This window comes from Lonchura striata, chromosome 2, assembly GCF_050655825.1.
Source record: "Lonchura striata isolate lonStrDom1 chromosome 2, ASM5065582v1, whole genome shotgun sequence".
In the NCBI taxonomy this organism is placed as follows: Eukaryota; Metazoa; Chordata; class Aves; order Passeriformes; family Estrildidae; genus Lonchura; species Lonchura striata.
In genome coordinates, this window is record NC_140704.1 from 53,496,129 (window position 1) to 53,520,345 (window position 24,217).

Genomic DNA, 24,217 nt, shown 5'->3' on the forward strand with positions numbered 1-24,217 from the left:
AGGTAACACAGAGTTGTGAAGTTCAAATGTAATACTGAGGATCTTGTTTGTTAGAGTGGAAACAAAATGACAAGCTAGTTGTAATGCCAGGCCTGTTTCTGATACTTTGAGAGAAACATGGATATTGTGCTGAGTGTCAATTTTAGTTTTATTCAGTTCTAGGACTAGAAAGGCTTTGTCTCACTCCCAGTGTGCACACAACAAATGGTAAACCCTTCCCATACACTGAGTTATACTTTAGCTGTAAATTATATACTATCATAGAGGAGCCTGTGATGTCTTCTGTAAGTGAAGAACTGACAGATTGGTTTATAGAGAAGAAAGGGCTCCCCTTTAATATTTTCTTTATTATTTCTCATGGATCAAATTCTTTCAAATTCTTCCACCTTTTTCCACTGCATGGTGCCTTACTCTCAAGAGTGACTCTGCTGAAGGATATGGTATTGTGAAATTTGAGAAAGATCTGTCAACTCTCACCAGATTTTAATCATGTAAGTTGGACTGAGTAAAAAATTTGGTACAGATTTCAACCTGTCCTCTCTCCATAATGAAGGTGGTTTGGATGGTAACTATAGTCAGAGACAGGGATCAGTACCTACCCACAGAACCACCAGGCAAGTTTGGTATTCAACATTCAGTATGTGGTTTTCTGTGAACCAGTGTTTAATGAAGAGTACCCTGAACCTTTCTGAATAAATTTACAGAAGATTATTGAGCCACAGTTTGTCTCCAAGTAGTCTTGGAAAAGGTATTTTTGATACCTGAAAAACTGTGCCAATTTCAGCTTCTTTCTGCTAACATGTTGAGATTGTCATGACTACGCAATGTAATATAAAGACATATTAGCAATTTGGAATTCCATGGTATACAGGCAAAATTTGCAATGGTTACTCTACTTTTGATCTAAAACAGAGATGAAGAAAGTTTTCAGGATGGATAATTCTATTCAAAATCAATCAGATCAGCTACCAATTTATAAATAAATTACTATCTATTAAGACATAAAACAGCTTTCTGTGAGTGGAGAGTCCAGTATAAAGATTTTAAAGCTTCTGCTTCTTTACACTAACATAATGTCTTTCTGGGGACAAATGTTTAGGCAATTACTGTAGTTATGATAAGGACTCAATTTTCCATGTGAAGTAGAGAGAATGAGTAGTCACACAGGACTGTATAATTACATTTATTCCCAACCCCACCAAGAAAATCTTTCACTCAGACAGAATGTGATTGTTTATTTGATACATCAGTGTTAAAATCATACAAACACACGTGGAAGAAAATTAGGGATTAAATTATGTCTTCTCTTTGAGTCCCATTAGGGAAACTGAAGGGAGCAAAGAGAGGACAAAGTAATGTGAACTCAGTGTAAAGGAATGTAGCTAATGTTCCTTATCTGACCTCATGCTGAGCCACAGCACCAGTGCAAAGCAGTTCTTCTATAGCGTCATCCTCATACCCCAGCACGCTCTTCAGTATCTCCACTGTGTGTTGTCCAACAAGTGGAGGTGGTTTTGGGTGTGACACAGCAAATTCACTGTATCTGACACCTGGTCCTGAAAAAAAAAAAAACAACAAAAAAAACAAATAGGAGGGAAATTATTTTCCAGAGTTACTACCCATATTTATATTGATTTGTTAGCTTAAAGGAAAGTACCTCATTTTCCCACCAGTTCTAATTGCAGTCCTTACCATGGAAATGTTATAGTCTGAAATTACAGACTAAAAAAAGATTCCAGTTTGCAATAATATTCCAATAATCCAGTTTTAATTAGTTCACTCAAATGCAGAATTGCTGGATAGCCACCCAACATTACGAAAATCTTCCCATTTTTTCCAGAGAGATATATATCAGGGTGCTTCGAGTCATATTATGTCACCAGTTCCCAACTCTCTGCTACCTGAACAGCAATGCCCAGCCCACTCAGGATGCAATGCAGAAATCCCCACATTTCTACAACCCTAGGCAGCACGAGTATTAGGACACAATTCAGTGTCATGTTAACACACTTTTACTGATGTCAGAGTGGGGCACAGGCAATGGGTGTCACCATCTCCAGCCACCAGCAGCTCAAGTACCTCTGCAGTGTGCTCCATTATCCTGCAGTGACACAGAACGGGCGGCATGCACAGACATAGTATTACCCAGTTTGCTTTACATGTTTTATCAAAAATACAGGTAACGGTAGCCACAAGAAAATCAACAATTATTTATTTGCTCTGGCAGGAATAATTTGAAAAGTGAAAATGTGGAAGCTGTCAATGATAAGAAGTCTTCTTCTATTGCAGGTAGCCAGATCTCATGTTTTAGTGAACTGATTTCAGTGTAGCTCCCTGCAGACAAGTAGCTATACCCTAAGTACCAGACTCAGAAAGGAGAATGAGTCACAAATTTATGCTGGGATCAGAAGTGAGGTATGCACTCAGCACATGCAATGAAAGATTACCTGCCTCATGAAGAAAGAAAGGGCAATAGTGTCCTTAACTGTCAATTGAAAACTCTTCTTTAATAAAAAACTGAAAAACCTTTGATGCTATTGTCAAAAGGATTCCTCTATTAATAGCAATGGTTTTTATTACATCATTAAAAGGATTTACAAAAAAGGTTATATCTCATTATGTCTTTGTCTATGCAACTACAGCTTTACTTTGAAATGTGAAGAAATACAAAACATTTCAAAAACCAGAACAGTATTTGTTTTATTTCTGAAGAAATAGAATATTGACCAGCAAGGGAAGTGACCTACAGCATGAATTGGTAAATTTACTACATGAAGCTACTACTTATTTGAGGAGAGATGCTGGCAAAGGTCAATCGGGATGGCAAAGGTCAAAACATGACATTTTATTATTTTTTGCCAGTTTTCATGAACTGTAATCAGATGTTTAATACAGTAAAGTATCCACCTCCAGGAAAGACAAAGTAAGACAAAAGGTGCCTAGAAAAACAGTATTTTTCAAGCTGATTTGGTACATTTCTGACAAGTATGCTTCTGGAAGGACTAATGGTTGGACTTGATGATCTTACAGGTTTTTTCCAACCCAGATGATTTCAGGATTCTATATATGGTTTCTGAGTTTAAAAAGGAAAGGAGTTACAATTGAGGAATTGCAGACCTAATAAATTAACTTCAAGTTCCATTCAATACTAGATAAAATAATCACAATGAAAATACTTAGCAGATGAGTAACAGTCAGCATGTACCTCTTAAGAACAAATAGTGTGTGTGATCTCTTGTCTTTCTACCAGGAAAACGGCTGGAGATGAGATACTTCCCATCTAAATTTAGATATCAATAATCTTGATGTAGAAGTTTAGTTCCTTAGACACTCTTTGGAGACACTGAAGATGAAAGTACACACTTAGAGTATCTTCTAAGACACTGGTAAATGAGTAAACCTGGCCAGATGAATTGCGATTGTGTTTCTCCATAGAGGAAAGGGTAGACAAGTGCCTTAGATGAGGACCTTTACCACCCAGACATCAAGCCAGGTGAGGTGACCCTCTGTCATGGCTTAACTCCAGCCAGCAGCCAAGCCCCACACAGCCATTTGCTCAGCCCCCCAGCAGTGGGATCAGAGGGACGATCAGAACATGTAAAGGCAGAAAACTCACAGGCTGAGATAGAGTCTAATAGGGAAAGCAAAAGCCTTGCACACAAACAAGAAGAATTCTCTACTTCCCATAGCGAGGCAGGTGTTCAGCCACCTCCCTGGGAGCAGGGCCATGTAACAGTGACTTGGGAAGACAAATGCCAAAACTCCAAAAGTTCCTTCCTTCATCCTTCTTTACCCCGCTTTATATACAGAGCTTGATGTCATACAATCTGGAATGTTCCTCTGGTCAGCTGGGGTCACCTGTCCTGGTTTTGTCTCCTCTCAATCTCCCATGTGCCCCCAGTCTTGCCAGCGTAGCAATATGAGAAGCAGTAAAGGCTTTGTGAAAGCCCTGCTCAACAATTGTTAAAAATCTCTGTATTATCAACCCTGTATTCAGCACAAATCTGAAACACAGTCCCGTACCAGCCACTGTAAAAAAAATTGCCTCAACTCCAGGCAAGACCAACACACTGTTCAACCCATAGGACACCAAATCAAGATCTGACTTTCAGAAAGAAAATTCTCTGCTATTTTCCATAAACTGACTAAAGAAACAAAGAATCAATCCAAAGCTAGGTGCAATACTGAAAGGGAAATCATATTCAGAGAATTGCTTCTTGGGATCTTCTAAAACAGAACATTTTTTAAGTGAGCTCCAGAGGAATCTGTTCAGTATGAACCACTTAGCAGTTTATTTTTACCTGGATGGCTGATGGGACTCAGATCTTACCTGCTTAGCTTCCTAAGGACTTCAAAAGCTAAAACTTCCTGTGAAGTACATTTTACAATGACCTGGCTACACTGGAGAAATAAATAAAGGAGGGTGATAAAAGAGTTCTGATAAAAGAGGGTGAAATTCAATGCTGTCAAACGGGAAGGAATTATGTTTCATTACATAAATACAGGGCAGTGGACAAACAGGAAAGTAGGAATAGTTAGGGGTTATTCTAGATCATAAAGTGAAGATGAGTCAACAACATCATGCTGTTGCGAAAAAGGCAAGCATCATACAGGGGTGTACAAACAAGAGAGATGCCTGCAGGACACATTTTTGCTCTAGTTAGAGCTGGCAAGTCGCAGCTGGAGCAGTGTCTGGTGTGGGGCCCCCACTGCACAGCCATCTGGAGCACTTGAGAACTTCCACAAGACAGCAACTGAAATTTTCACAGGAAACTTGACAGACTGAACCAAGCGGGATCATGGACCTAAAGAGAAAGGCTAGAGAAAAACAACTTCAAAACTGTTTTCAAAAAATTTATAAAAACCCCACGACTACCACTAAAATAAACCATAACCACGCCCCACAAAATCTATGGAAACTTCCTGGAAGGGGAAAGAAATCCTTTATCATGTCCATGATGAGAAATACTTTACTTAAATTGCAACAAAGGAAACTGTAGGAAACTAAAAATAAACTTCTATAATGGTAGGGGTAGCAAAATGCTGAAACAAGCCATGGGAGGAGGTTTCTATCAATCCAGTCTTTAGAAATGAGATTTATTCTAGAACAGTTGATCCCATAGTTGATCTCGGGGGCTTGCTCATGGATTAGATCTCTCACAGACCCTTTTTCACCCACTATAATATGAAGCTAAGAAAGAGCTCACATCAGGGATAAGTTTTCTATTAACTTGTTCCTCTGCTTCTACTCACTTCAAACATGCTGAGTTCAATTTTCAGAGGAAAACTTCAGCGAGACATCAGTACATACTAAAGGGAAAGGTAATATCACTGGGCAATATTTGTATTAATTCCTCTTCTTAGGAGTGAGTAGGAGCCCTAGGAGGGCAGAACTGGCACTAGTGCAAGCCACAGGAATGATCTCTGTGCCAGCTGAAATGCTTGTGATGATAATTTCAAAGTAAAAATGCCCTTTAGAGATTTATTAGTCTAGAAATTCAACATAGCCACAGAACTATTATGCAATTTCTACTAAAAAGAAAAGATACAAAGCAATCTTATTTCAGGTGTGTGTATCTGGGAACCCTTTACAGCGAGAAATCAGCAAACCCTCGAAGGTTTAGTAACTATAGACTTTTCATTTGCTTATGCAAATTTTTGCTAACATAAAAAATTATAGATCTCAAACACTGGAAATTTTTACAGTGATATTGAAAGACACAGAATAAATTCTCTAAAGAGAGAAAACCAAAACTGACATTGTGTGCAACAGACAGAATGCTTCATGCTTCCCAAAGAAAATTAATCTTACAAACTAGAGCAAGCTGGAAAATTGCACGGCAATTATAAAACCAGTGTCTTCCTTGAGCTTTTATTGTTTGATGCATAATTCATCACGCTACTTTTCACTTTGATAGAGTTATAAAGTTATCTACATTCATTCAAAGGAGCTACTTGCTAATGATCCATCATTAGCGATTCTCTGTTCATTCCTTGTGTAACTTCTACTTGGCTTTTGTGTCAATTAGGAGGGTGCAAAGCTTGCCAGTCAGGCTTCAGCAATCCCACGCTCCTACTGAACAATGCTCCAGGAAAGCAACCAGCAGAATGCTATGCAAATGCTAATTAAACACAACTGCCTTATGAGGAAACCATCCCTAGAGGCAGAGAGAGGTGAACTGCTTTAATTAAGGTCAAAAGCATTTGCATGTGGGTAAGTTACAGGAGCCTTGAAGATGAAAACAGGCTTTTGCTGGGGTAGAGGCAGGGTGTTTGGTGAGAGGGTGTAAGGTGGTGGTCGTCTGTGCATGCTTGCTGTCAGCAAGAAATGCTTCATTCAGACATGAAGTTAAGGCGGCATTTATTGTCACCTGAAAAAAAAAAAATGAAAGAATGACTGGTAGCTGTAATTTACCTTTGTCCTATTAAATTAAAAGGAGTCTGTTTCTCTTTTTGCTATCATCATCTCTGACAGTAAAGCAAAGAGTGCTTTCACCACATTTAAATTCTAAGCTAATATTTTGTTATTATTATCATAATCATTTTGATTTTGACACATTGCTAAAATGCATGCTGTGCACACCACATAACCTACAAGAATTAATAGTATGACAGAAAATCAAAATTTTTATCAGTTGAAACCACAATGACAATTGTACCAAGACATCTTGAATGCTTGAACTGAGCCTCATTAGAAAAAATTATTTTTCTTTGGGGCCTATCTACTATGGTACTGCTAAACATCACACTGAGCTATTACTTAAAGATATACCAAACACATTAAAACAAAAGAGAAAAATGAGGTAAAACCACTGGAAAAGATCCAGAAGGATCCTTCCTGCAAGAATGAAATGCCTGGGCTTTGCTGAGATTTGGGGCTGCAGAAACAAAGTCATTTTCACTCTATATGCAGCAGAAATTAAAAGTTGAATTTTAATTCTACTAAATGCACAAAGCATAGTATATAAAAGTGGATAAAGGTAATAATCTTTGCTTTGTCCTGACAAATAGCATTTCTCCAGCATTGTACAGCAACCACCGGAAAACACATTTTCTACAGCACAGGTTAGAGCATCTTGAAACAATCTAACTCTCAAACTATGTAGACAAAATCAGGCCTGGGGACAGCCAGGCTCAAGAGAAAAGGCATGATTATTTGTTATTATTCAAGTAGGATAAGGGGAAAAAAGGGGAAAATTGAGCTAATAGGTATGTATACATTCTGCTTGAAACATATCATCTATTGCAAAAAAAGAGCAATGAGAAACATAGCACCACTTGTTCGTTCTACCCTAGCATACAGTGTAATTTATACAGATGTAGGAATGCAAACAAACAGTATTTGGTTTGCATTGCAAGGTTTTGGCTACAGGGGCAGCTCCTGGCAGCTGCAGGAAATTTCCCCTATATCCAATGAAGCCAATGCCAGCCGGCTCTAAGACAGACTCACTGCTGCATAAGGCCAAGCCAGTCAGGGGCAGTGGTGATAGCAGCTCTAGGGCTTCATATTTAAGAATAGGAAAAAACCTGCAGAACAGTAACCAAAAGATAGAAATGATAATGTGTGAGAGAAATAGCTCTGCAGATGCCAAGTTTGCTGAGGAAGGAGGGGCAGAAGTTGCTCCAGGTATCAGAGCAGAGATTCCCCCACAGCCCATAGTGAAGACCATGGTGAGGCAGCTCTGCCCCTGCAGCCCATGGGGATTCATGGTGCAGCAGGGACCAGTCTGCAGCCTCTGGAGAACCCCAAGCCAGGGCAGACTGAAGGAGGCTGTGACCCCATTGGAAACCCACACAGGAGCAGGCTCCCAGTGGGGCCTGTGGAATGGTGGAAAGAGGAGCCCACGCAGGTTTGCTAGCAGGACCTGTGACACTCTGGACTTCCACACTGCAGCAGGTTTGAAGGGCTTCAAACCATGGAAAGGGCCCACCTGGGAGCAGTTCATGAAGAACTACAGCCTCTGGGAAGGATTCATGTTGGAGAAGGTTGTAGAGGACTCTATCCCATGATAAGAACCCCACACTGCAGAAGGGAATTAGTCCTCCCACTAAGGAGGAAGGACCAGCAGAAATTTGTGATGAACTGTTCACAACCCCCATTCCCCACCCCCCTGCACCACTGTGGGAGAGAAGGTAGAGAATCAGGAATAAAGTTAAGGCCAGGAAGAAGGGAAGGGTAGGGAGAAGGTGTTCTTAAGATGCAGCTTTATTTTTCATTATCCTACTGTGACTTGATGGGAAATAGATTAATTATTCCCCAGGTTAAGTTTGTTTCACTCATGACACTGATTTTTCTGTGTCCTTATCTCAACCCCTTCCCCTCACCAGCAGAGGAGGTGAGTGCTAGGGAAGCTTTGGTGGGCAGCTGGTGTGCAGCCAGAGTCAACCCACCACACAAAACAAACATGTATGCCTCTTTCAATAACATGGTGTTGCTACACAGCAGTTTTGCAATTCCAATGAAATATCATCAACAGTTAAGAATGATGGCCCAGAGCCAACACACTTGCACGCAGATCCCTTATATGCTACAGGTCAAGTGTTTGGAGCACTGGTTATGAAACTGGCCTGAAGGAGATCAGCAGGAAAGAAGCAGAGACTTTTAAGGCAATGAAAAGGAAAGCGATACAAAATAAGTCAATGAGAGGGACTTCATGCCTACTATGAAGAATATATAGGTGTTGGAAATGATGTGTGCAGGGATATGATATCAGGAGTAGACCAGGGGGACTGCATTTTGAGTGTTCTTCGCATTGGTCTCAGCCATGACTTCTGTCAATCTATTATTCCCAACTGAGAAGATGGTGTAGCCAAGCACACAGCACAGCACAGTTTGGCTCTACCATTTTACACCAGGCTTCTTCCCCTTGATGAAAGTCAAATCAGAAAAGTACACAAGAGAAAAAAAAGCTCATTATACTTGCTAGTATGAGTAGTGCACAAAGGCTTCAAAGTAATCTCCAGAATTAATAACCTGCTCCATCTCAGCTGGAAAATTCTCATATTTTTCTTTTTCTTACCATAGATCTGAAAGTTTAGGAGCTTGGGATATGTTATTAGAATCTATTTAATTGCTGGGAAAAATATTTCTTTTTGCATTACATTAAACTAGGTGATCTACCTTTTAAGAACAACTCCTAATAGATTGGAAAAAAAAGTAATTAAGGAAATAATATTCAAAGTCTTGCTCCTCCTTCCTTACTGCTGCTTCCACTTCCTCCCCCACTTAGAGCACAGTCACACAAAGTGTTCACTTGGCATCCAGCACAGCTGAGAGGGTGGAAAACTTTGGCAGGATTAGTAGGAATTGGTAACTGAGACTGGAAAGGATGGACAAACTTGCAAATGGTAATAAAAAATGTAAACCTTGCACTAGGTGCTACAGGAACACACATATATATAATCAGTAAATACTAAACAGTAAAATTAGTAGGGAAGTAAATAGCATCATTACTAGCAATATCTACAAGCCACCTTTTCTCCTCTGGACAATACTCACTTCTGTGGAAGAGGTATGAGGAGAGTCCAACTGTGCACAAGTCAAGAATTTTAAAACAGGTAGAAGGTAAATACATATTATCTGTGATAGCCATGATGGGGGGTTAAAAATGAGACCACTTTTAAACCAACACTTAGGCATTCAAAACATCCCCTACACAATTCTGAAAATCTTTTGTCAAGCACATTTATAAAAGTACTTTCTCACCTGAAGCTGCACATGAAAAATGCATTAAAAAACATTTAATGTATTTCCTATCAACCGACATCTTGGATATAATCAGTGTAAATCCCACTCAACATTTACATAACTCTTTACATTTTCCAAAAGACACAATACTAACTGTACCTAATTAATATTACATGACTGCTGGAGTAAAGGAAACAATTTATCAGTCACTCTGGTTGCATATTTGAGAGTAATCCCACATAATTGTGCTGAGTAACACAATTTTGTGATAGGACTCTTGGCACCCAAAAGCTTTAAAAAAAGTTGAAGTATTGTGGTGTCTACTTCTTCCCACGTGTATCATCTCGCAATGCTGAAAATTTGTCCCAACTTTTTGTATAGACTCACATAGTCCCACTCCTTCCTGAAATCCCCAAAGACCTCAAGAGAGGATTTAAAGAAAGACAGGAAGGAAGATGACCAGAAAGAATACACAGAGGTAGCAATTTTAAAGAACCATAAATTCCCTAGGCAATAATCTATAGTTCCATTTCCTAAGGAAACAAGTTTATGTGTCTGTGCTGTCTTTCTAATCATCTGTTTGTCTGCCTTGTCCCTGCCACACACAGTAACTTCTGAATCTGTCAATCTTGACAAAAGTGTAGAAATCCCAAGGTAAATAAAGTTCTTAACAGTGTTGTGGAAAATGGCAACTGCTGAAGGATAGGTGCCCAAATTACTGCCGTGATGACACTCAGGAAAAAAAAAAAACAAAAAAAAAACAACCAAAAAAAAACACCAAAGAATGAAATTGTTATATATTCTGTTTGGCTGCAAATGGCTTACCAGTAAGTACAGAAACAGCTCTGTCAGATACATCTAGCACATATTGTAGAAGGCTTAAAGGACATGAGGATAGTTCAGGTCATAATAAGGATTATACATAGAGTTTATCAAGGATATAAATTTGAAAGAAAATGCTATTTAGTTGCAGAACTTCTTTTAAGTATCTATTCTACAGTGGAAGGTGTTCTAGGGGTTTCTTATTGCTCTTGCAGGAAGGAGCTGAAGAACTACATGGCAAAGACAACTTGCTGGGAGAATCCCTGCAAAAGGAAAATCCTGCAGACACAAGACTAAACTACTGAAAATCCAGGCTAAAAACATAATTTGTCTCAAGTCATAACCTAATCAATACAAAATGCAATACATAATCCCACCACAGGATGCTGGTTAACCACAGGTTGTGTACATAATGCAGAAATTACAGAGTGAAGCTGAATTTGTACTACACAGGAGGTAAGATCATAATATGATCACAATGGCTTTTTCTGAGCAAAACACATGAATTTCTTAAATGCCCATAAGCAAAACTGTTTCCACACAACGGGGCTGGGGTTAAAATGGCCTATCTGAATCTCCTGTAACACTTAGAAGGTCAAGCCACATATAGTTTCACATTGCATCTTTACTGTAAGCCCAAAGGCCTTAACTACTGTGTCATATGGAGAGTAATTAGAGAGAAGTATGTTTACATGCATGGAACAAGAAAAAACAAAATGCCACCTGAAATGAACCTCTTGTAAGGACAGAGCATTGCCTAGTTGCAACACACTCGCATGATCTGGAAGGTGAATCATGCCCCCAGCTGAACAGGAAGGCAACAGCTCCTGGAGGCTCTCCTACTGAGCCTGGTGAAAACTATTTCCTAGTCCCATGCCTTGTGGTTAGTGTGAGCCTGCATGATGGAATAAGACACACCAGCCAACCCAGCAAGTGTTTGCATCTCCTCAGTGCACCAATTTGTCCTTTCCTGTGTCCTGTCTCCAGCTATAAGTTAGATTCTTTGGCTCTTCAGAGACCCAAAAAGTAATCCTCTTGGCCAGCTGTACATCATCAGTGGGAGCAGATGAGCTCTTCTTTGCAGATGAGCTTTTCTTTAGGCAACCAGCTGAAGCCCAGATACATGAAGCTGATAATTCAGGGATGCAAGACAATGCACACTGAAGGACATGCACAGAGTAATCCAAAATCTGGGTATAATTTGTCTTGCTTACTCAAGGGGCACTTTTTCAGGATAGGAGGCTTTAAGCTTTCTCCAAACAACTGGTGAAAATAACTAAAAATTAAAACCATTTGGGCTTTCCATTAACACAAATTCAAAAGAATATTCAAAAAGCTCTCCTAAGAAACTTTTGAAAATGCATTTCTTGTTCCCAAATGCCCTGACAAAGTTCACAAGCCTGATATTCCAGCTCCTACGGAACATTCTTCTGTGGCCTGTCCTTTAAGTATTTCTCTAGTTATTTCTGTACCCTTCTGTAAGCCTGGACATCAGAACACAGCAAAGATTATTTTAGAGAAGATCAATAATTTTGTATGTCCCTTTTTTATGCCTCTAAAGAGCAGGCCAGCTCTTTGCAGTACACCTTGTAATGGGAATTTATGTTAAAATTATTATTTTTGATGGCTGCCATCATGCTTTAAGGCTCATTCCAAAACCAAAGGTGTTTGTTGCACAGTCCTATTCTGGCATTCCTGTCTGATAATATTAGACCCCACTGTAACATCCCCTTTGATAGCAATGGTTGGCAGCCAAAATAGAAAGTGAACTTTCTAGAGATGGAAAGGATGGCAATTGGTTTGTGGCAGGAGCAGTCTACCAAATTGCTTTGCTTAAGTTCTCTAACCTCACCACAACCCACTTAGTACAGGTTACTTATTCATTTATATAGGATGATTCATCTTAGTCCATCAAGAGAAAGAAACTGAGAAATGAAAGCCTTCCTCAGTCTACCTGTAGCAGAACTGCTTCCAGTCACTTTTTAAGACTTTTATATTGATTATTTTTTCCTCAACAATCACTTGTTGAGGAAGTGCTTGTTCAAAGACTTAACTCTCAGAAGGAGTATATAATTTTTAAAAGCAAAGATTAGACATTTATTTAGATGTCAAATCATGTGTCTACCATGTGCTGTATGGATATTGTCATGCTCCTTTATTCTATGTCTTCAGGTTGTTCCTCTGTGGCCACAATACATAGGCATATAAACATCCACATTTGGAAAATTCAACAGTCAGTTAATACTTTCTTCCCTGGTTAGTGATACAAAATAAATATCTTCAGAGTGAGTATTAAAACAATGGGAAAAGCCATCAGTTGCAGCACAGCCAAGGAAATTCTGTTGGTTGAAATTCTTCAGCACAGACGAGAGCCAGGTAACTCTATGTTTGAACACCATGGAAATATTTGGAAAACAATTTTCAAGCAAGGCACCTATGATTAAGTAGGGCTGAGCACTGTGCACAGCCTGATCATTCTTCCAAAAGCTCTCCCACTCCACCCTCCATTTACTTCTGCTGTCCCCTGTGTAGCAAAATGAGGCAAGTTCTAGTGCACAGGGACTTTCCCTGGCAAAGGAAGACGGGAAGGGATTTGATACTTTGTTTTGGATTACTTGAAGAACTGCAAATTACATTTTTAGCTCTTTTTGGGTAAGGTGCCCAGACTCTTTAAAGCATAGGCTACTAAAAATGCTGGCTGAGTTTTGAAAAGGTCTGTGCAACCTGGGATGATTCTTTGACTGTCATACTTGAGACATCTTTAAAGGGGCCCATTTTCCAGTAAAGGCTGAGGACATTTGAAAACCTTTCCCTTTCAGAACGCCTCAGTTTGACTGTGGAGAGACATCTGGTATTCAAAGTAGACAAGAAGAGAGAGTATCCTTCCTTGAGCAGAGGAAAGTAAAATTCTAGACATATAACTCCTTTCAGCCATTTATTTTTTTTCCAGTTTCATATTTAGAACTCATCAGGTTAATATTAAATTCTTTAAAGGAAAGCAGTGTGCTTAAATTGGAGTCTGTAAATGGGGTTAGAGAGACAGCACACTGTGCAGATTAGGCTAGGTTTTTCCATTGATTTGTAATTTGTAAGTGACAACTTGATCAATCTTGTCTCAGTGTGGAGGTCTGGGAACAGTTTTTCTTGTTTTCCATTGTTTGTTGCCAATCCCTGACATGTTATATTCAACTCATCTTCTTGCAAATATCAAAGCAATCTGGGCAAGAGAAACAACTATGTCAAACCAAACAGCCTTCAGTATGGTTGCTGGTTCTGCGGGCGTGCCAGTGTGAGCTTGTGAATGTCACTTAAGTATAGGCTGGTTCAATATCAAAGTTCTTGTGGTTTCTAAAGTTTGCCAGCCTTTACTCCATCAGAAGGATTTCAGTTTTGTGTTCTACCCTAAAGTGGGCAAAAGAGTCAGAAATCATCTCTCCTCCCCCACAAAGACTAGAGTAGAATTAACAACCAGAAATTTAAGTCAGACGCACCCATGAAGAGGAATGAGGCACAAGGTTAGGAAGTCATCCAAAGAATGGTTGCCTACCTCCTTACTAAACTAAATTGAGCTAATCTCCCTTTTTTTGCTCAAGAAGACAACTGAAAAGCTGGGGAATAAAAATTATAAGCAAATTGAAACCAGCCATGCCTAACCAATACCCTACCTTAAATGTGCACAGATCAGTTTCATAAAATGTTTCCCCACTCTCTTTTTCCTTCTCTTAATACTTTGACTGTTTCCTTCAGTTGCCCTTTAAACTGCAAAACAAAATGCTTTTACTGACATGGTTTGTAATTTTGAAGCCCAAATCTTAAGCAGCAGGTGTTTAGTTTTAATGGAATTTTTCCATCCCCAAATGTCTGGGATCATCAGTTGCACGTCCCTCCTACACAGCCCCTCACCTTTTATCCTTTGCCATTTGTTATTGTGGATTTTCATTTAATATATTTCTTCTGCTTTCAGCAATCTGCTTTTTCACTGCAAACCCTTCAACTACTCTTCTTATTTTACCTCATACGATTGGCAAGTGCTGTCTCCTAAAAATCCATATAAAATATGAAAGGCCTTGCTGCCTCTGGTCTTGCTATCTCTGACTTCACTTTCAGCATTGCTCTGTCTCCTTTACACTGCACTGGCAATTTGAAAGGGCCTTAGACTGGTTGTAAATATTTGCACCACAGGAACAATTACATTTTAATTGCCAGAGGTCCTATGGCTTCTCTGCACACACATATACACACACACACACACAAAAGACCCACAAACAAAAAAAAAAAAAACCCACAAACCCAAAAAAACTCATCAAATCAAGAAAAAAAAAATCAACCTGAATCAAAATAACAGTTGGGTTTAGTTCATACAATTATTTTGAGCAAGTCTGTGTGTGGGCACATTTGATCCATACTAACAGGTTTTGTTTCCATTTAATTTCAGCTTTTTGGTTGATTTTCCTTCAGTCAATTTTCTCTTATAATTGCCTATTTTTTTTTTTCTTTTTGAGGTAATGTTAATTATTTTTACAGGCCTAATCTTAAGGAAAATTCAAGGAAAATGCATCCATACTCAGGTTGCAATAGCATATATAAAAGCATGGATTAAAATTAGTTTTGTTGAAAAAATGGGATTCACATACTAACACTGGAACTAAAGATGCTGAAGTGAATGCCTGCTCTGCCATGGTGCTGGTAGACTGCTCCTGAACACAGTACAATTTAACAAAGTCTAATCATCAGATTAAAATTCAGTAATAAGGAACTGATTCCTTTTATCCAGAAAGACCTTCCCAAAGTTTATGTTTTATTTAGTCCACCAACTGTATCTGTATTTGACTATTAAAGAACAGTTTCCTTTTTTCATTTGCCTTTCTATTGCTTATCAGATACACTTACATATCAGTATATAGCTCTTGCCCAAAAAGAAATTACCTGCTGCAGAAATGACCAGAACTTTATTTGCTAATAATTTTGACATGAATTTGACTGAAAACTGTGCCTTCTAAAATATGAATTTGCATTGCTCAGCAGTAAATCACAAGGGCTCACATGGGTTTCTCATAATTAAATTTTAACTTTCCATTCTTAGCAAGACAGTCCATTTTCAGAAAGCCATACCAGCCACTTCCTAATCCACAAAGCTCAGAGGCTATCTTGTGCACTGAGCATGCAAAAATGTTTAATACTAACACAAATACCTCTCACAGATTATTCCGATTCTCAGGTTGATTTCTAAGCCAGCTGTTCTCAGACTAATTCAATGTGCAGATTTCATTTTAAACCAGAGTAATTCCCTAGTTACCTGCCATATAACTAGATCTTACAGGTGTAGGGCATGTCTGTAATGCTTGTTAATCTACTTGCAGGGAAAAAAATCATAAAATCAAATAATTTGTGTCGATTTCTTGGATTCTAATGTTTTCTTCCCAACTTTCAGATACTATATCAGCAGAAGAATGCCAGGAATTACATCATGCTTTATATATGTACCTGTTACAGATTATATTCATTAATTTCAAAGCCAGATGCTATTTTTGTTTAAAGTAATCCTTGATGGTACACTTTTAAAAAAAATATACTATATATATGTATTACATTTCAGTAAGAGCAACTGCTTGCTATGAAATACAAAGATTTAAATTTAACTTGATTACAGATCTGTTACATTATAGCTTTGTTCTTTTCCACATAAGTAGTGCAACTAGCTTCCTGCTCCTCCCAGGGCTTATTCTCTGTAGAGCAGTTTTGATAAAGAAATAACACCAAATACAAACAAAAATGATGAAAATATATGAAACTCATCAGAAGAAACTAATCATCAGCTAATAGTAAGGTCAACCATAGTACAGACTGTTGAGCTGGGAATTCAAACAATTGGATTTTAACTAATCAACTATGTGATCACAGGCAAATCATGTTCCATTGCCATATCTTTGTATTTCCTGTATAGTTGTGTTAGACTTGTCTATTTAGATTATGAAATGTTAGGAACTCCAATCACTGCTTAATATTTGTTTATACAGTGACTGAGAGAATGGGCTCCACTTTGTATTGGAATGAAATACAAATAACAATTTTCTGATATTCCGTCTCCCAGAGATGCTTCAGAGAAGTATGAACCGCTGTCCCAAGTTATATCTGATAAATTGTGTATTACTCTGTGGTGGGAAAGATTTCCTTCTAATCCAAAATACATCTGTCTTGCTGTGCTGCAAATGATAGTTTCTGGGCAGAGAGCATATTAATTGCAGGATTAAACTCTTAGCTAACTCTTGGGTGGAAACAGTTTCCCATAACGTGGTAGAAAACACATGTTGGCCCCTGTCTGCAAACTCTTGAACATCATAGCCCTGATCTTGACTGGGATATTTAGGTACTCTATTGAACTATGTCTGTGCAATATAATGCAATTAAAATTAAATAATAACAAGCTATCAAGAAGTATTATTGAGATTTTACTGGCTCCAGTACTGCTTAGCCAGGCTTAGTTGCTCTTTGAAGGCAGAGACAACTGTGCTGAATGTAATGAATTCTGCACCTCCTTCACATAAGTAGCACAGAAACATGGAGCTGAAAAATTAACTGTGATTTCTGCTAAGCATCTTAGGATCATTTTAACTTTACAAAGACACAGGGATTTGAAGCTTTTTAAATCTAAAGTGTATCTTTGCTTATAACATTTTCCTATAATATTTCTCATTTCTATGGATGTACACATTATATCCTATTCTCAAAGGTGAATGACTGACACTGCTGATAGGACACAGACTCCATTGGCAAGCTTCTAGAAACAGCTGGCCTCCAACATCTTTTCTTCCCATGGGTATGTAGAGCAGGCAGATACCAGACTGCCAAACACAATTGTGGAGGAAATATTTCAAAAATAATTCTGTGTACATCTCATCTTCTTAGGGCTCTCCAGTCAAAAGACATCTTGCTAACAAAATACAAAAATTCCCATATTGTTAAAATGTACTGAATATGCTGGAGGCAAACATATTTTTTAAGAAAAGCTAGATTGTTTGATGAAGCTACTTCCTGTTTCAGTCTAATTTTTATGGTTGTGGCTACAGTGTCAACACAAGCAGTACCACTCAATCAAGAGTTCTCTATTTTGTAATACTAAAGCAAAGCCCTATGCCAGAAAACATTAGTAAACCTAAGAGCAAAGTTAGCTGGGTGAAGGGGGTGAATGCAGTAGAATGTAGTATGCAGTGGGTTGTGGCAAGTAATGTTCTTTATGCTCAGGAGATCACAAAACCAGATTTGTGTTTGGGAAAAAGCAACTCTTCTAGAGAACAGGATTAAGGATTCTAGAGGAGAAGGTAATGACTCCCATTCTTATCTTCTAATCCCAGTACACTTTCTAACTCCTCTCAGCCCTTAGCCACAGAGAGGTCTGTGTTCCAGCTAAGCCATTTCTGTATTTCTCTGTTTGGCATTATTCTTTGGCCTCATTTGCCAGCTCTAACCACATGTGGACAAACCTTCTCCCTTTCATAGAGATCATAAAAGCAGAAATACACTCACAGTGGCTCAGTACACAAGACCAGTGTCTGAAAATTGCTTAAAAGTAGATTCTCTTGAAGGCATGTGAGAATACAGGAGGAACATCCAGTATTTCCCCATGATAGTTTTACAGCTTGTAGCAATTCATCATCTAGCTCCAGTATCCCACCCTCTTCTTATGCATACTGCCCCATTCTTCCCAAATCCCTCTCCCTAGTCTCCTATTAACCAACACCTACTTAAACATCCTGAGGTTAATCAACACAAGGAACTTAATACACCGTGAGATAATCTATCCCATATAGCTCAATTACTCATCAACTTTTAATGTTCTTTTTTGTTCCCAAAGCCCACAACTCCCCACAGCATTTTCCACTGAAGACTAAACTTTATTCTCACTTGCTCCTTTTCCCACTTCTTCTCCAAAACCTTCTACTGACCTTAAATATACAATATTCTAAATGTTTGATATTCCTCACTATTTACATTTTTACAGTTTCTTCATTAATCAATGTACTCCCTCACCTATTTCTTCCATAAAGCTGACCAGTTGCATATTGTGCAGTGAAAGCACTGCTTGAGACAGAAAGATTAGCAAGTGTTTCTAACTAAATTGACCATATTTGTTGAATTCTTCTTCTGGATTTCTTAGATCTCTGCAGCTGGGATTTATCCTTAATGATAAGCCAAGTAATCTCACTTTGCAGCATGCACTGCAACAGCATGTTTTAAGCAGGTGTAGGAAAATTCAGCAAAGAACTAATGACTCCAGAGTGCTAATAGAACTTCAGTTCATGATGAAAGATATAACATTAATTAAATACTACACAGGGAGCATTTTTTGTAATTTCTGTCTGCGTCATCCAGTCTTCTTTAGAGGCCAACCACAAACTAAACAAAACCAGAATCAGATCAAAAAATCAAATACAATGGACTTGTTTCATTTTACAGTATTTAGAACTTTCAGAGAAACTGTATCATTTATGTACATGCAACAGCAATCTTAGGGTATCACAGATCTCTACATGAGATATAAGAAACAGCATTTCTTGTTAGGGAAATCCAAATGCTGTTTTCTTGAGTGACTCAAAGGAAGGACATGGCCAGTGCATGTTTATTCACTCTCCTAGGTCAACCAACAGGAGTAGACTCTTCTGTGTAAAAAGTCTATATTCTCAGTTTCATGAGCACAGCACTGCAACAGGCTAATCCAGGAGAGCAAATGCTTTCTCTCCATCTTTATTCTCAACAAACTTTGACTCGTAACATGTCTAGAGAGAAATGACCACAGTTTTCACAAATGACTGCGTAGGAGCCCAGGATGCTTTTACTATTAGATCTGAGATGCTTGTGGTAGCCCTAATTGAAAGAAAGTGAATCCTCTGAATCTCAGTCCTTAATATAGCTTCTGCTTGGTAATGAAAACCAAGAAACCAAATCACTTTCCAACTTTGAAAAGTTTGTCCTAATTAGTATTTTTGTGCTCTAGCTGTCCTCTTTTATAAAGACTTACGAATCCTTTTGAAAATATTATACAATATCAGTCCAAATTCTATTCAAATGACTGTATTCTGTTTGCTTTAAAGACACAGATGTGTGTGTTCTACATACGTGGAGAACACATCTGATTTGTATGGTGTACTTCCCATGACATGTGGAAACTGCTGTTGAAATCTATGGCAAACAACAGCATGCAAATAATCCTTACATCTGTATACACAAGTAAAGCCACAAGTTTCACAAAAATTGCTCACATTGGATGTTTTTAGATTGAGAAAGACATAAAGTCTTTTTTTTTCATTATTTTTAATGAAAGCAGTGATGATTTCTTTAATCACACTCATACTAACTTATATTTTACAAGAAGAACAGTTTTTAGTGGGGTTCAGGTTGAAGTTTTTAAATTAAGCTTTGACTCCCGCTATCTACCACATTTAAAGACCATAAATGGTGATGCTTTGAAAGAAGAGATTTAGAACCAGATTTGAGAAATATTTAGTCATTTGAACATAGTGCAAAATCAATTTAAAGGATTGTAAAAAATAACTTAGGAACCAACATATTTTGGTAAATCTGGGCTTTCAGGTATTCTGAACATAGAAATAAGGTCCCTTTCTGAGAGGCCACAAACTGATAATGTTGGGAAAGTAAATCACTGATGACTTAAAATCCTTAATTTGTATTCTGGATAAAAATGTTAATGAAGGCATACAAATAATGTGCTGTTTTTATTACAAACTAGTACCAAGTTGAAAATAACCTTTCAGGGAGAAACTGCAGTTGAAGGAAAGTTCTTAAGAAAGGAAAAAAAAAAGAAGGGGGAAAAGAAAAAACAATAGTGAATGTGGGAAAATGCTTTTCATGATTTAGGAGAAGTGCTTATATTAATCCACATCTGAATCCTCATCCAGATATGTCAAAATCAATGGTAATTAACAGCAACATGGAACCATGGACCACATGGAAAAATTCCTTGACTGCACTACAGCAGTGTAGTATAGGAATAGGAACACATTGAAATCAACATCTTTCCAAGATTTGAAACTTTTAAATTAAGTGGTAGAAACAGTAAAGGTCTGAGGTTTATTAACAGATTGATCTACAAGGTGTAGCATTTCTCTGAAGGAGTAAGTTCTTCAGAACTGTTAAAAAAAGGGGGAAAAAAGGATGAAAAACTCTATAGAGTTGTAATACATCCTGCATAAGAATGAATACATGTAAAAACCCCACTATTTATCATGCAATGAATTCAGTATAAGTTCTTGATCTTACAGTCTGGTATAACTGTGAGTAGTTTACATTCATTAGTGGCATAAAGAGTTTGAAGAACAAATAAATTCCTAAACAGAACATCTAGATTTCCATTTCAGCTGGTTACATGCAGATAAGCATCCTACTTATATACACAGATGTACTGGTATTATATAAATGCATGCACACTTGCACTTACAATGAGATGATTACAAGATAGTTATCGATATATATATACACACACAGCAAACATACAACCACTTCAATTTCTAAGACACTGAGATTCTTAGGTGCTTACTCTCCACATGGAGGATATTATTTACAACAGGATATGCATGGTTTCAGGTTGCTACCTTCTCTAAAAAGTCTGGTCCTTATTGAATTACATCTTTGACATTCCCATTACAAATCTGATGGGGAGCAACTATTGGATAGAGACATAAAATTCTAGCACTTAACACTCACTTGCTGTACAGCTTTACATAAAGTAGTTACTCTGTGAGGGTTGTGATCCAGCAAACCATTTCAGCACATGCTTAAATAACCCAGCCTCCTCAGCTGCAATGAGTGATGATGCTATTTGCTGACTTAACTGTTAGGTTATTGTGAAGATCTCAGTAACACTAGCATGGAGAGAGGAATTTTTTAGAGCAGCTAAAGAATTACAACCAATATGACCAATAAACTTTTCTTAGAACAACAATAAAGTTACTGTGATCCACACCAATCTGCCTGGCTGCAGCAGGATTGAGAACTTTATACTTAGTGAACACCTTCCCTTCATGGTGTGTGCCCTACTCAGCCCTAATCTCCATACTGTCCACAGTCTGGCTAGGCATACCACTGTCTCATTTGCACTGGTATATCCTGTTTTCTTTCCAAAACAAACTAGAACAGGTGAGAGCAAGGGGCAATGAGAGTGCAGACCACAGAGAGTGGGGATATTTAGCCAGTCTCATCTGTGAGCTGTGAATGTCCCTGTGTTGCAGACTCTTAGAAATCAGACATAAAGAGCAGGAGAAGAGGCAATGATAGACCAAAACCTAGAACATGTCATTCCTCCTCTACAGGGAGGAAAGAATGGCTCAATGATGAGTAGGTATTCAAAAACAAGAAATTCATTTATTGTGACCCTAGGAAAATTTATCTTTGTCCCTGTGAAATGGGGATAACAATTCTTAAGTGGTTCCCAATATGAGGTGTATGATTGTATCCATTGCTTTGATGAAATTAGAGCCATTAAAGCATCTAAGGCAAAACAGCTGTATTTTCCAATTGAGTTTATGACAAAAAAAAAAAAAAACAATTAACATTGGTACAAATGAAAAACCAAACTTTTTTAAAATTTTGTATGAGTTAATTACTACTTGTGACAAAAATGAAATAGACTGCTATGATTACTAAGGGCACACTGCAATACCAGAATGGATACTTCCTTGCTCATTTCAAAGACAAAAGCAAGGTCACTTTGAGCATTTATGCCCAGGAATTAGCCATCTCCTGTGGAGAACTAGTTCTAAGAAAAAACAGAACTTTATTACCAATACCAACTGAAAGTGCCAAGTTATTTAGAAACAAGTGAAACTGCTATCTTTTTGATGCAGGTACTTAGTCAGGAACATGCCTACTACCTGCCTACTAGATCAGAACAGAACCCTTGAGGTGATTTTATGCAAGTAGCTTACAACTGCTTTCAGATGGATATGATTTAATAACTTTGAGAAAAGACTTTTAGCAATTCAGATCTCAATGGCTGTATTTCTGTCATACATGAAAATGGTCTAATCATCATGTTTCAATTAACACCTCTTACAGCACAACTTACTGTCCTTGTCTCAGTTTCCTCTCAACATACAGATGACAGATTCTGAAAAGGATCAAATACTATAAAGTCTTCCAAAGGACTCCTTGTACAAAGGATGAGACACTGAAAGCAAAGAAAACGAACCTTCTTTTAGCAGTGTGCCTTTAAGGCATTAATAACAAAGGCTAAAACAGCAACAGAAAACTTTTCCAAACTGGTTATGTTTAGCTGTTCTAATTCTGTGTACTGCTCCAAGGAATTTGAACACCCACTGAAACCAAGGATCTTCCTTTACACAAGGAGACATAAAACATAATCCCATCGACTTTAAGGCAAGTAACGTCCAAGAGATTAGCTAGAGCAATTTATTTGCAAGAGGTTTGCTGCAATATTAACTTTTCACTACAAGTACACAATGTTTCTCTTTTGCAAAACAGCTCCACTTCTTTTTTCTATCAGAGGGCCACCAATCCTTCATGCCAGGATTTCATAAAATTAATAAATCTACTTCCATAATCCTTGGTGCTTTTACTGACAAATGTAATAAACTACAGGATGCAAAACTCTGCAAGCCTACTGGGATTCACTTTCTTTTTTTTTCCTTGACAAGCTTTACAGAGTAGCACATGAGACATGCTCATGTGCTGTAAACCTAATCCTTAGCAATTTCCTCTTTTCCCAAATAACTCAAGTATTTTATGAATAGTGAAGGATTCCCTTTATAAGACAACACTTGTTGTTTGTTTTGGGTTTTTTTCCCTATGTGAGTTCTTCTCAAGGAAATACACTTTGAAACAATTGTATATAGACTTTCAAAAGATACACTTCTAAGGAAACAGGTAAAACTTGACTGAAAAGTAGGTGTCCTTCACTATAAAAAGAACTGAGAAGAACTGAGAGAGAACTGAGAGAACTGAGGCCAAACCCGATGGACCGACAACCAAGGGAGTCTTTCTAACCCTCTCACAACAGGCATTTCAGTGCCACTTTTTATGCTTTTATCTCTGTAAAATATTTGCCTTTCTTTGTTCTTGCAAATCACGTATAGATTGATTTTTCAGCATTGATGAGCCAGTGAGGTCACATAGGTTCCTAATATTTTCTGTTCTTAGTTCTCCCCAAAATTTGGGTGCCCATCACTCCACCTGTAACAGAAGGTGTTGTCCTACTCATAGAACAGCCACGCTTACATGCCTGTCTTCTGCAGCTAGGCCTGCACCTCTGTCTTTGACCCCATCCTTTGCCTTCTGGAATTTTAGTTGGCAAGTGTGTTAGTGCACACACATGGGCTGACAGTGATGTGATGTCAAGTAATCTTGTGGAAACAATGCCAACACAATGGAAATCAAAGTATACTATAGCATTGATCGATCTGCTAAAAAACTGATATTTTGCTACAGAAAGAGCAGTCTGAAATACAGCTCTTCAGGAAAAAGCACACTGGTTCATATCACCTTTCTGCTACCCCATATAATGGCTCTAGTCACAACTTTACCTTATCCTTGTGCTGCTGAGAGACACCCTTGATTTGCCTGGGAAGTGGGGAATAGGGCATTGTAAGCACAACTAGCCCATTATTTCTTGTTTATTCTGAAAGGACCAATAAAGGGATAAACACAAATCTTAGCTGTAATGACTGTAAGAAAAAG

The 24,217-nt window shown here is 38.1% G+C and overlaps 1 protein-coding gene across 2 annotated transcripts in view; it reads right to left on the minus strand.

The window, feature by feature from the left end:
- Nucleotides 1-1,167: 1,167 nt before the first annotated feature.
- Nucleotides 1,168-24,217, minus strand: part of SUGCT (succinyl-CoA:glutarate-CoA transferase) — a 392,399-nt gene continuing 369,349 nt past the window's right edge. For both annotated transcript variants that reach the window (XM_085570470.1, XM_031503930.3), the window contains one exon: nt 1,168-1,556. Coding sequence is in view for 1 of the 2 variants with exons in the window: in XM_031503930.3 (XP_031359790.3) it covers nt 1,393-1,556 (164 nt within the window). In the remaining variant the exon portion in view is untranslated. The remainder of the gene's footprint in view (nt 1,557-24,217) is intronic.